Source organism: Phoxinus phoxinus (assembly GCF_949152265.1).
Source record: "Phoxinus phoxinus genome assembly, chromosome: 13".
Classification (NCBI taxonomy): Eukaryota; Metazoa; Chordata; class Actinopteri; order Cypriniformes; family Leuciscidae; genus Phoxinus; species Phoxinus phoxinus.
Window position 1 is genome coordinate 5,747,836 of NC_136888.1, and position 14,495 is coordinate 5,762,330.

At 38.5% G+C, this 14,495-nt stretch overlaps 1 protein-coding gene and 1 long non-coding RNA gene across 2 annotated transcripts in view; both read left to right on the plus strand.

Moving 5' to 3' along the window:
- Positions 1-2,437: 2,437 nt before the first annotated feature.
- The window catches only part of LOC307009500 (uncharacterized protein), a gene marked incomplete at its 5' end in the record, with an annotated part of 31,599 nt that continues 19,541 nt past the window's right edge, over positions 2,438-14,495 (plus strand). The window contains 2 exons of the mRNA XM_079633293.1: positions 2,438-2,717; positions 3,153-3,317. Coding sequence (XP_079489419.1) covers positions 2,438-2,717; positions 3,153-3,317 — 445 coding nt within the window. The remainder of the gene's footprint in view (positions 2,718-3,152; positions 3,318-14,495) is intronic.
- LOC307009100 lies at positions 6,752-9,877 on the plus strand. The gene is made up of 3 exons (XR_013799955.1): positions 6,752-6,805; positions 6,969-7,109; positions 7,396-9,877. It is a non-coding gene; the product is annotated as an uncharacterized lncRNA (long non-coding RNA).

A 14,495-nucleotide genomic window follows, 5' to 3' on the forward strand; every position in this document is an offset into this window, starting at 1 on the left:
CACAAATAATAATAGACAATAATGAGGGTTACAAGACAAAACCACAAAGAATATTAAATCAGCTTTTAATGTTTTACACCATGACAGTCTTACATACAGTAGAGCTTTAGATGTCCTCAAACTCTTTCATAAACATAAAAAGAAGGATTTTTCTCTGAAAATTTGTGAATATAAAAAAGTATGAATTATTACAAATTTTAAATGAGAAGGGTCTAATATCAGAGAGTATTTTTGGCTTATACAGAAGTTTGAAGATAGATTGGCCTACCTTTTAACAAAGTTTGAAAAGTCAACCCAAAATACTTTGCCAAAGGAGCACATGGGGTAAAACTATTATTAAATGTATCAAGTTTAGCAATTGTGAACAATGTTAATAGAGAATTCAACAATAATTTGGATTTCTTCACCACTAATACTAACCGGTTGATGACGCATTAGTGATACTGAAAGCTGATTGGCCTTGATGGTTATATATGGAGAAGGGCAAATTTAATTCACAAGATGTCCGATTTATTGTGCCTTTTTGCACGCATTTTCCACGGATTTTAATAATAATACTTATTAATAATAATACTAATTATAGATTCGATGTCTGTACTGTGCATAGTGTTTTAAATCTTAGTTGCCTCAGCAACGCGTGTTATGATTTCTGCATTTACACTGAACCAATCGCTGTCTGTGCGTGCATATGAGTGATTCGAATTTTAGTTGCTATAGCGACGCGTTACGAATTCTGCATTTGAACGATCGCAGTCTGTCTGTTGGTTGAGAGACGAGGCGAACTTACAGACTTTTCTGAGAGAATTTTCTGAGCAAATCTTGCGATTTGAAGCTGTTTTCTGGATTTCTGAGAGGAGACTTTTATTCTAGAAGGACATCGGAGGATATATCCTTTATATAGTTATATTTTTGAGATAATATTTTTGAATTTTTGCGTCATATAATTTCTGAGAATACTTTTCATTTGTTTCTTCTTTTAGAAGCAGTTTATTTTTTATTGTTTTATTTTTATTTTTAGGGGAGTGTTTCTGAGGAGATTTGTATTTTATTGTATTGTATTTTGTGTTGTATTTTTGTATTGATTTGATTGCAGTTTGGAGGAGGACGTCGATGGCTCACATGATGGGTGAAAGAGGAGGTGAGTGCTTCAGTTGTTCATTTATGGTTTATGGTATGATTTTGTACAATGACTGAGGGTCCCCGCGGATCCTTAAAAGGTCTTAAATTCGATTTTTAAAATGTAAGGCCATAAAAAGTCTTAAAGTCTTATTTTTACTTATGAAAAGTCTTATTTTTACCTATGAAAGGTCTAAAATGTTAGATGACACTTTGACTTAGACGTATCTAAATGCTTTCCAAATGAAAACTATCTAATTAGCGTAAGTATTGTTTTTTATTATTCTATCTTTGTGGATTTGCTTTTTCACGTGACAATTCGCGTCATTTACGACAATTCGCGTCTCCTGCGCGCGAGAGGAGGATAAGAAAACAAGTAAATGTCAGTTCAATAGTTCATTCTTTGTGATTATTTTTGTCTATGAACTATGTTGATATTGTAATCATTGTTTTAACTGTACGAGGCACTGCGAGTGGAGCTGACATCGCATTTGTCTCTCATGCTTTCACTGCGTGATGTGTCAGTGCAGTTATAGATATGTCCCCAAATGAGTTTTTGTCTTATTATATTTATATCATATTATGTTGTTATATTAGAAAGAATATCACATGAGCAAGAGTGCCGTTTTCCTGTGCACAATTGCAAATGTGCTATTTATTTTATACAACAGTTAAATTAACAATAAAGTTAATGTTAAGTTGATTATTATTATTAAAGCATTACTAACTATGTGATGTGTGAAATATTCCATCCTCAGGCCGCTCCAGATCCAGGAGAGCTGCTTTCTCTCAGACGGCTGGTCAGGAGTTTTGGAGACCCGGTGTTCTGACGGAACATCATACCCATCAGAATGGGATACCTTCGGTTAATGCGCATGCGCAGCAGTAAAATTTGTGGAATTGCGCATGCGTTCCATTTAAACCATAATTTCAGCATACCTAAGATTACAAGCGGTAAGTGTTTGTGTATTATATCGCATAATATATACACATTACCTAATTGAAGGGTATGCTGTTTTGATAGCCCCTGGTTTAATAAAAATACAGTTAATAAAGGGGTATGCTATGTTGATAGCCCCTTGTTTAATAAAAATACAGTTTCTACAGGGGTATCAAAACAGCATACCCCTGTAGAAACTCTATTTTTATTAAACCAGGGGCTTTAAAACAGCATACCCCTTTATAAACTGTATTTTTATTAAACCAGGGGCTATCAAAACAGCATACCCTTCACAAACACTGTATGCTTTTTTGATAAAGTAGGCTAAATTGACAGAACCTGCTATAAAACTCAACTTCCGGTATGCTATTCTGACAAAGTATGCTACATCGACAGAACACCGGTTCTGATGATCAGGATCCGCTGCCAGACCCGAGCCAGGATCTTCCTGGATATTTAACATCTCTTTCTTCTGAGTTTTCTGTCTCCACAGGTCAGGCTCACGGGACGAGGGTGAAGCAGAGGCCAGAAGATGGACGCCAGGATCACGGGACGAGGGTGAAGCAGAGGCCAGATGATGGACGTCAGGCTCACGGGACGAGGGTGAAGCAGAGGCCAGATGATGGACGTCCGTCCACTTCATCGAAACACTCTCGCAGAGGTCAGAATAGGCTTTTAATACAGAAGTAATGGCTTAGTTTCTATTTCTATTTTCAATGGGTGATTTGTCATCGAAAACAGAAAGTTGAACCAACTAAAGTAACGGTAACACTTTATTTTGATGGTCCCTTTTGAACGTTCTGTTGACTATAAGTAACTGTGCAACTACATGTCAACTTATTTTAACCCTAACCCTACCAGTCTACTAATACTCTACTATTACTCTAATGAGAGTTAGTAGACATGTAGGTGCAATGTTACTTCTAGACAACTGAATGTCTGTTGGAGGAGCATCACAATAAAGAGTTTGCCGATATTAAGCAGAGAGTCTGTCACACTATTAAGATTTTAATAGTAAAATGTAAGTTATGTCATTATATCATTGCTTAATTTGACGTCAGAGATGTGTCTAATAGTTGTTTTTTCTTCATTTCAGGAAAAGCTCCAGAGTGTAGGAAGAGGAAGAGAGCTGGTTGTCTCCTCAGGCTCTGGAAGGCTACGAAGGGTGTTTTCAGCGGCTGTTCCTGTAGTGCTGTGAATGTTGTGGAGCCTTTCGTTCCTCCAGCAGATCCTGATCCTGAACCATCATCCCCTGCTCCAGGTACTAATACTCTACTAATACTCTACTAATACTCTACTGATACTCTACTATACTCTACTGATACTCTACTGATACTCTACTATACTCTACTGATACTCTACTAATACTCTACTGATACTCTACTGATACTCTACTAATACTCTACTGATACTCTACTGATACTCTACTAATACTCTACTGATACTCTACTGATACTCTACTGATACTCTACTAATACTCTACTGATACTCTACTGATACTCTACTAATACTCTACTGATACTCTACTAATACTCTACTGATACTCTACTGATACTCTACTAATACTCTACTGATACTCTACTAATACTCTACTGATACTCTACTAATACTCTACTGATACTCTACTGATACTCTACTAATACTCTACTGATACTCTACTGATACTCAATGAGAGTTAGTAGACATGTAGGTGCAATGTTACTTATAGACTCATAGAATGTCTTAAAGGGACCAAAATTAAAGTGAAACCAATTTTGTTTTTTTAGAAATATTTTAAATTGGACGTTCATCTAACATTTTCAGAACATTCCGAGAACATTCAAAAGTAACGTTCCCATAATGCAAAATTATAAAATAGAATGTTCCTTTAACCAAGATAAAACATTTTTGAAACGTTGAAAAAACTGGACGTTTTGAACGTTCAGGGAACATTTAGAAATAAGGATTTCTTAATTTAATGGGAATGTTAGCAAAACGTTCTCAATAAGGCATGAACTCGATGGCACTTGCGCTGTCTGACACACACCAGAAACACACACACAGAAAGCCGCTTCTCAGACAGCCTACGATCTAGAAAATAATTCAATTTCACCACTTATTTCTCTTGAATTGTCAAAAACATGCAAAATTGCCAAAATGGCTGTCGTGCCGAGTATTACAGAGTCGGTTATGTCATAAATAAGACATTGCTATGCATTTAATAAAAGTCAATGTTTAATATAATATAAATATATTTTAAGATATGGCCCATATGATCTTTACCATTACAAGAACTGAGCCACATGTGCCAGAGTTGGCCAAATAAAGCCTGGAAATGTATGTTTTCTTTTTAATAAAAGTTCAGATAAAATAAGAAAAATAACTTTATCGTTGACACGGAGTCACCAGGCTCCACCCTCGTAATCGTGATAATAGTGAAATAAAATGACTATTAATATTGTGAAATAAGATGTTGGGACATTTATGCAGGCATTAAGCAGAAGTCAGGTGGATAGCGTGAACAATTCCCATTACTTTACATTTGTAGCATTACAGATAAGATTTTAATAGTAAAATGTAAGCTATGTCATTATATCATTGCTTAATTTGACGTCAGAGATGTGTCTAATAGTTGTTTTTTCTTCATTTCAGGAAAAGCTCTAGAGTGTAGGAAGAGGAAGAGAGCTGGTTGTCTCCTCAGGCTCTGGAAGGCTACGAAGGGTGTTTTCAGCGGCTGTTCCTGTAGTGCTGTGAATGTTGTGGAGCCTTTCGTTCCTCCAGCAGATCCTGATCCTGAACCATCATCCCCTGCTCCAGATCACTCCGGCGTCAAGACAAATAATGGTAAATCATTATTTCTCCAACATTATTTTAAACAGTATTATCTTATTTTCCACTCAAAATAAGGCTTGTTTTTACAGAATATTAAAATTATGCAATGTTACTTATATAATGTCTTAAAGGGACCAAAATAAAGTGAAACCAAAGTAACAATTTGATGTGACCACTGACATTGATAATTAATATGATAAACAAATAAATAAAACAAAAGCAGTTTTTGATGTTCTGAAACGTTGCATCCTCAGGCCGCTCCAGATCCTGGAGAACGTCTTCCACAGACTCTTCTCCGGGCATCACGTCATCCTCAGCTCGGTCCCTCTCTGAGGCCCACGTGGAGAGGAGGTGTGGAGAGTCGTTGAGTCTGAGCAGCCGAGGCTCGTACAGCGTCGAGTGGAGGTGGAGTGGCGATGGATCGGAGAGCTCAAACCAACAGGGTTTGTCCGGGTCCGACAGCCTGGAAGTGTTTCCGTGTCCTCCGCTGCCGGGTCAAGTTCCTGTCGAGCCAACAGAGACTTCAACTGGCCGAACTGCTCAGGGTGCCGTGGAGGCTTCTCCAGTGAACAAGAGCTCAACAGGTGACACTGAAATAAGGCTGGGCAGTGTAAAGTCTACAGAGAGAGATTTTGCTATTTCATGCATAACTGAGTCAAGTTTTTAACATGTCCGGTCACATTTACTGTTGCTCGACCAGCACTGGTATTTTTTTAATAAAACAATGGATCTAGCAAGCTAATAATTGTCTCATATTTTTCTGTTTGTTTTTCAGAGTTCTTTGAGTCTTTCTACAACGTGGAAAAGATTATTGGATCCGGAGCATTTGGCAGGGTGTTCCTGGGAACATGCAAATTTGATGGCAAAAAGGTAAATCTTACTGAATTGTACACACATTTTGCTCTTGCATGCATCAAAACACATTGAAAACTATTTACAGATGGTATAATACTTAGTACAAGGTCAGGTGCTTGAATACTGTCACTGTTATTGAAACTGGGGGTTTTTGTGCAGGTTGCCATCAAGCGGATACACAAGATTGACAACGATCGCTATCTTTATATTGTAAGTTGGCCAAAACCTGAATATGTATTGAGTTGTTTGAGTGCAGATTACTGTAGTTAATACACCCGTAGGAAGCATTAGGTGTAAATGTGATCAATATAAGCCTAGAGGCACCAAATAAAAAAGACCAACAAATAGTACATTTCAAAATGATGTTTTCTTCAGATGTTTACCCAGCTAACCTTCTGTCTGCTACTTCTCTCTAGACTGGGAATCCTGAACCTCTCGTTACAGAAGTGGCGCTGCTGATGATGATGATGAGGCGAGAACCCATAAGCCCCTTCGTCATACAACTGTACGAGTGGTTTGAACATCCTAGAGACTTCACTCTGGTTATGGAGTATCCTGGACCCTGCAAGAGCTTGCTGGACTGCATCAACGGTCAACCTTTGTTTGAGTGGCTCTCACGGGTCATCATGCATCAGGCTGTGCTGGCAGTGCAACACTGCATCCGTCGTGGGGTTTTCCATAATGACATTCATGCGCAGAATTTCCTGTTGAAGATAGACACGTTAGATCTGAAGCTGATAGACTTTGGCTGCGGTCAGCTGTTTAGTAGTGAAGGCTACGAGAGCAACATACACAGGGGTGAGCATTTTGGGAGTGTGGAAACCTGAAGGTAGTGACTTACTGATTATTTGATGATGCTTTAAAAAAAAAAAGCTCAACAATGTGCAAATGTCTTTCTTACAGGAGCAGCGCCTTACTGCCCACCTGAAGTCTGGACAGGAGCTCGATTCCACGCCGTCCCAGCAAACGTCTGGTCTCTAGGAGTGTTGCTGTACGAGATGTCGAACGCATGTCTTCCTTTTTGTAACAGAACGGAAGTCACACAAGCCAAAGTTACATTTCAGAACCCCAACTTATCCAAAGGTGAGTGAATAATGATGATTTGTACAGAAAGTTAAAGGTTGAAGGGTGTCAGAATTTTTATATATAGCTCAACATGTTTGGCGCGAGAGCCATTGCTGTTTTCAAAAATGCCAGGTCACATGGTCATGACTAACCAGCTTTCTCCTTATTAAAATGTGTACAGACTGCAGGGATCTGATTAGACAGTGTCTAGCCCGGGATCCAGCTAAACGCCCCAGCTTAGAGCAGATGTTACAACATCAATGGTTTGATCGTGATCAACAGTAGATGGAGAAGTTGAGGAGATTCACTCGATCAGTTGCAGGTGTGAGGAAGTGTAACAGGCAGAGTAGGATTATTACCTTTTGTCTTAAATTCTGGATTATTTGTAGTGAGATTTTCAAATTTGTGTTCATTGTAATGTTCTTGTTATAGTCAAATCACCTTCATTTATATAGCGCTTGATACTATACAGATGCTTTTAAAGCGGCATCCCTGTAGTAAACAGGGAAATTACAGAATCAGTAAACCCCAAACAGAGTTCAATTCTGTTCTAGCTCTAAAAAAACATTCATGAGTTGACTTGTTCATGTAATCTTTGTCTTGGACAGGAAATAACACACTTGCTGAGAGCTCTGAGCTCGAGACTTGACCCGAAGCCGGAAGTCCAACACCAACCTGACAGAAACTCAGAGCCTGTCCACGTCAGAGCAAGAACATGAGAGACGGCAAGACTGGACAGAAGTCATCAAGTCTTCACTGACACATGTGCTTCGTTTCAAAAGTCAAGACAAGTCATTTTTATTTATATAGCGCCTTATTTATGACCAATCTGTATATATGACCAATCTGTATACGGGTCAAAGACGAGACGTCACCATTTTGTGTCCGCATCAAATTAAATTGACAAAAGTAATTTTATATACAAAACCCTGTTATGTGTCTACCTTAGTGTCTACCTTAAAGGTGACATACTATGCCCCGTTTCACAAGATGTAATATAAATATATGGTGTCCCCAGAATCTGTCTGTGAAATTTCAGCTCAAAATCCCCTCAGATCATTTATTATCCTTTTTGGGTGTGAGTAAAAATGCGCCGTTATTTTGTGTGTGTCCCTTTAAATGCAAATGAGCTTCTGCTCCGCTCCGTTCAGAAGAGGGCCGATCCTTTACACGAGCTTCAGACACTATAACAAAACACGTGAATAATCTCATCCAGAATCTTAGAAATAACAGTCGCGAGTGCAGCCTTACAGAGAGACTCAGGAAGAGGTGCAACTTTTAGACGTTTCTGAATGGTTAGTGGAGACATTTAGATGTTGTGGAGTTACATCGATTCTTCTGTTTCTGGGGGATTTCTGTTGGAAATAAAATTAATCCACTGCTCTCTTGTCTCCTCTGAGGCTGGGACTCTAGTGTTCAGTGCTCGTCTGTACGACAGGACAGTTTACAGGCTTTTCTCCAACTTTTGCCATTGCGTTAGAACTGTTACACTGTTACACGCCGTATGGCAATAATTACATTGTAATAAGAATTACAGACTTATGACTAGTAAAAATTAATTTGTGGAGCTCTCTAATTGCTACTAGTAAAAATGCAATTACGACGAGTAACGCCGTGTACAATTTAAGCTAAACGGCTTGCCATAGTCGCCGTGAGTGGAAACATGCAGATTAAGGGCCGGTAATGTTATAATAAGATCCTCTTCCTACATCAGAAGGAGAGTGAAATCTGATCGGCTTATTTTTTGACATGCTTGCAGAGAAATGCGTCACAAAACAAGTTACTGGGTTTCACTTTTCACGTTTCTGGGTTGGTAGATGCACCGGGGACTCGATTATATATTATTATTATTATTATAGCACTTAAACACGGGAAAAGTCAGATTTTCATGATATGTCACCTTTAATATTTCAAATAACTTTTGTGAAAATAAAATGTTAAAATATGGGGGCAATAATATTCCAAAGTGTAAAATTGTCATTCAGCGTAATGGTCTGGACTTTGATTTTGCCATTACATCTTTAACTAAACATAAAATACCAAACTCGTTTATCTTTTTCTTGGCATGTTCACATAAGTGTTTGGCTGTGTTATATTAAAAGGATCATGTCTTATTATTATTTGTAAGTATTTCAAAAAAGGGGGAGTTTTGTCCGGAAAGTGTTGTCGGGGTCATTCAGTGTCACAGGATCAAGAAGCTTTTCTGAAATCATATAAACACATATTAATTTGACAGTCTGTGACATCATCAAATGGCGCCTGAAGATCATGTGGTGCCGCAGAAAAGTGGCTTTATTCTTCTTACATATTTGATCATTTTTCATGGTGTGGTATCCTGAGTTACAAAAACATGTCATTCAGTGAAATGCCACAAAACACTTATATTGTTAGATTTTTTGAAAAGTAAGTAGATGTTGTGAATAATTGTGATTAACTTTGCTGGTCAAGCTCGTTGTTTAATATAAGTGGCCAGTTGATGGCCGTCAATATAAGCTGAAGTAGAAGTTGTGTCATTCAGAGTAATGCAAAATAACAACTGTATCATCTTATTTATATTACAGATAAATTAGGAATGCTTAGCACTGACAAATATGTTAAACTTAATATTTTTTGTATTGTTTGTGTTTTTTAATGTATTTTGTTTAATGTGTTTATATTTTGGACGCTGCATTGTTTCTTTTTATATGCTCAATGTTTTATTGTACAGCACTTGTAGTGCAAATCTGTTGCTTTTAAATGTGCTGTAGAAATACATTTTGACTTGTTTTTGACTTCAATTTGTGTTATTGGTTCATTTTCGATGCCCACGAACAGAGAGAGTTGAAAGGCACTGTAAAAAGTAAATGCAGACCCAGTATTCTTAAAGCACATTCACACCAAAAACAATAACTATAATGTTAACTATATTAGCGTCCAAACCCAATGACCGATAAGCTCTTCATTCTCAGCACACTGCAGTCTTTTGTTCATCTGCCACTTTAAATGCTGGCGCTCTTTGAAGCGGAATGGATTCTGATTGGCTGCAATGTATTTATCGTTCATTAGCTGGAAAAAATCGCTCTGTGTTTTTCTGTGCCGTTACCGTTATAGTTGTGATGTGGACTCTGCTCTTCTTTTTATATTTAGAATGTGTGTTGTTGTTGTTTTTACTATAAATTATTTATTAAAACTATATTTATCATTATTACATTTTCTATTACACTGAATAACATTTTAGTGGGTGTCTTCTGTAAACCATGGTATAATGTAAGCATTAACATTCACAAACCACTGTTAATTTAACATAAAAGCAAGCAGGCTGCGTGCATGGTTTGCCATGACTGAATGCGCGCTCCCTTAATAATTCCTTAAAAGCTGACATCAGTTCATCGCGATCTCATATCTGTTATTATCAATGAAGCTGACTGCACAATTAATCTTTCATAATATCTACACTTTGTTTGTTATAATCAGAGGATTTGCCTGCATGCACTGAACAAAAACGCGTTTTGAGCGGTGAGGGGTTTCTATCTTAAATGCTTCTGATTGGCCATTGCGTTCCAGATATCAACACACATGTCTGTGATTGGCTACATCGCTCAACGCTGCAAACATGTTACAAATTGAAACTCTGGCCTGTAAATCGTTTCTATTTTGCTTGTTGCTTTTCTTCAACAGATGAATAACAATGTATTAGTTTTTAAATGTTTCATTCATAGATATTTCTATTTAATCGTTTTATTCTCCCGCAGTCCGCACACACAGAGTGTATTACCGCCCGCGCTCGCGCATCAGATCTAGGGAAATATCAGGTGCTGGTCATATAATTAGAATATCATGAAAAAGTTTATTTAATTCAGTAATTCCGTTCAAAAAGTGAAACTTGTATATTATATTCATTCATGCACACAGACTGATATATTTCAAATGTTTATTTATTTTAATTTTGATGATTATAACTGACAACTAATGAAAATCCCAAATTCAGTATCTCAGAAAATTTGAATATTACCAAGACCAATACAAAAAAAGGATTTTTAGAAATGCTGGCCAACTGAAAAGTATGAACTTGAAAAGTATGAGATCTTAGATCTTGAGATAGATCTTCTATAGGGTTAAGGTCAGACGAGTGGCCAATTAGAACAGGGATACCATGGTCCTTAAACCAGGTACTGGTGGCTTTGGCACTGTGTGCAGGTGCAAGTCCTGTTGGAAAATGAAATCTGCATCTCCATAAAGTTGGTCAGCATCAGGAAGCATGAAGTGCTCTAAAACTTCCTGGTAGACGGCTGCGTTGACCTTTGACCTCAGAAAACACAGTGAACAACACCAGCAGATGACATGGCACCCCAAACCATCATCACTGACTGTGGAAACTTTACACTGGACTTCAAGCAACGTGGATTGTGTGCCTCTCCTCTCTTCCTCCAGACTCTGGGACCGCGATTTCCAAATGAGATGCAAAATTTGCTCTCATCAGAAAAGAGGACTTTGGTCCACTGTGCGTTATTAAATCCAGAGTCACCGCAGCGTCTACCAGAACATTTCCAGAGCACTTCATGCTTCCTTCATTTTCCAGCAGGATTTGCACCTGCCCACACTGCCAAAAGAACCAAAACCTGGTTCAATGACCATGGTATTACTGTCTAATTACATGTAGTATTCTAATTTTCTTTTGTGGGTTTCATAAACTGTAAGATTATAACAAATAAAGGCTTGAAATATCTCACTCATGTAATGAGTCTATATAATATATTAGTTTCACCTGTTAAGTTGAATTCTTGAAATAAATCAACTTTTTGATGATATTCTAATTATGTGACCAGCACCTGTATCTGGAGGTTTGCCAATCCTGTGAACTACACCGATGGCACCTGTCACAAAGTGCATTCAGTTTCTGGAAGGACCTCTTTGCATATTTCTTTCACAACCGCTTTAACGTCTTCTTCTGGGCTCTCAGGGGATCCATAGAGACGTGGAAAAAGTACACAACTTCCTTACTTGAGTAAAAGTACAGATACTACTGGTCAAATATTACTCCGTTACAAGTAAAAGTTGTAAAGACCGATGTTTACTAAAGTAAAAGTACAGAAGTACTTGTTACAAAGGTAGCGCAAAGGCGTCATCTAGTGGCCATTAGTGGATGCGCCGGAAGCGATCGCTCACGTGAAATGTGCGTGAAATGCGCGTGAAATGCGCGTGATGAATAACAGCTGCGCTCCTCAAACTACACTACACTACACTGTATTCATACACTCGAATACCTGATGTAACCATATCATTCCTGTTAATCTGAATGGAGAGGCAACTACTGCATTCAAGTCAGCATCTGTGATTAATGTCTAATGTATGTCTGTGCTGCCGAGGATAATTCAGTAAAATGTTTAATCTGATCTCTGCCTCCTGGCCTGCGTTCTGACCGACGCTCCAAGGCGAGAACTATTCACGGGTTTCACGTGACGTCACACAGCAGTGTGGCCGCCATTTGTAGGACCGAATCCAAACATGCCGTCTATTTGCTGTAAGCTGCGATAACAGCAAATCTCAACGAAATGAGAAATTAACGTTTTACAATATCCCCAAAAACCCTGAGCGTCGTCAGAGATGGATTGCTGCTATAAAGAGGGATCACTGCGTGCATAAATATCTTTTTTTACTACTCTACTGGCATTCATATTGTCCGTGACGCCGGGGTGGTAGCCTACAAGATTCCTGTTATCCGGTGTTACACTGAGGCTTTGTGAATGCTTCACCTGGAAATTTAATAAAAGTAAAATTACTTTTAATTTTACATTATTATTGCATATTACAGGTTAGCTAGCTAAATTAAAACATGTAGTTTACAGTTGGAACACGTATAACGTCATTCTAGACAGCTATCTATTTTTACATTACTAAACTTATGTATTACTAAAATTACTAAATTTATATGTATGGCTGAATGATGTTGTTACCTGCTTCAGTATGCTAAACTACTGCTCACTGTTTCTGCCTTAAATTAATACATTGTTTAGATTATAGATAACTGCGTGATTTTTAAACATTTCTGAAATGCATAACTTGGACCCTCTAAATTGTAATGATGACCCATGCATTTTCTGTAAAGCTGCTTTGAAACGATATTGTGAAAAGCGCTTTACAAATAAATGAGAATTGAAAATGAAGGTGTCCAAACCTCACTAATAATACAGGAGATGTGCTTTACCGACATTATTAGCAATTCAGTTCAGCAATGCAGCGATTACTCGAGTGACGTTAATAACACCCGTCCTGTTATCAAGAACATTTTCTTCATCTCCAGATGATAGATTTTGGGATCATTAACCCATCCCGAAGTGAAGTAGAGGTAGGCTTCAGTGCTTTTAAATGCCTTGAGAGCTTCGCCGGTCCATGGAGAGGGATTGTGGACGAGGTAGATATAAACCGGGTGCGATTTGCCGGGGGGGATACGTAGACGCGAATTGCTAACACAGATGATGTCTTTTCTATCATTTCACTGTAGCTCATCATCGCGATGTAAAGTTAACGTTATTGCATGATCACAGTTATGTGTGGGGAAAGATAAGCTATTAGAGTAAAAATATTGCGTTAGGCTACTTCATGAGTTAATAAAAAAGATTTTACAATTCCTGCACATGCAGTGATGAAGTTCATGTTCTCATGATTTATTTTTATGAATAAAAATGTTTCAAAACATCCCCCCCTCTGTTTTTTTCACAGATCGCACCATAAATATCAGCAAACGTCAAATCTGGCAAGTTTTTACAAGACTTTAATGGAGTCAGCAGTTCGTTTGGCAGTAAATAAGGATCTATACCTAAAGTATCTATTTTATTTAAGTACCGTTGCTTTTCGTCTGCAGTGAGGTGTGCTATTTTAGTGTGCGACATCTTTCCAATCACCAGGGAGATACTACTCAATTTAACTCAAAGGTCCTAAAGATGGCGGCCACAACAAAAAAGTCACGTGACTGAAACCCATGAATAGCCTCTTAAGCACCTGTGGTCCTTACTCTAAAACATTTGGTCCTTCGAGCCGGAGAACAGTGCTTACCTTGGTTAAGGATGGCTACTTCTAAAGAAATGAGTGAAGCCCTTTCAGAATCTGTGCGTCCAAAACGGCAAGTCAGATTGCCAACCTACTTGTCAGACTACCAAGTGAATATAACAGGCCACAGACAACTGACTTCCTCTTATACAGAAGAAACTGCAGCACAGACTACATTCAGACTCGAAGAGGAGTACAAGGCAGGTAGTGATGAAACTGCCAGAATGGGGTACTCAGCGGGTTCAGCAGTGGCCAGACCTGGAAGTCGGTATGTAGAAAGAGATGAGTGGGGAGCCTTTTGTACTGAATTAGAGGACATTCAAGCTCAAATTGGCCAAGATACTAAGCTCATACAAAGTTTACGTGATCAAGTGCGCCATCATGTGTTATCCAAACACCGTGGGACTTTGGAGGAAACCTCAAGTGCAGATACTCGCCTATCACTGGACCATGACCGAGCCTTTTTCCCTGAAGCTAGGCAGCCACTCTCACACCCTTCTCACTTATCATCACCAGCTTCCTTCTCTGAATCATCCCAAGTCGCACCGCTCCGGTCCCAAGTATCAGCAGTGTCCTTGGCTGAGTCCCATTCAGTTTCCCATCTCACACCACAGAGGCCTAGAACGACAGTGGACAATCCTCAAGAGGATGAGTCATGGCCTGAACCACCACCTCCGGTATG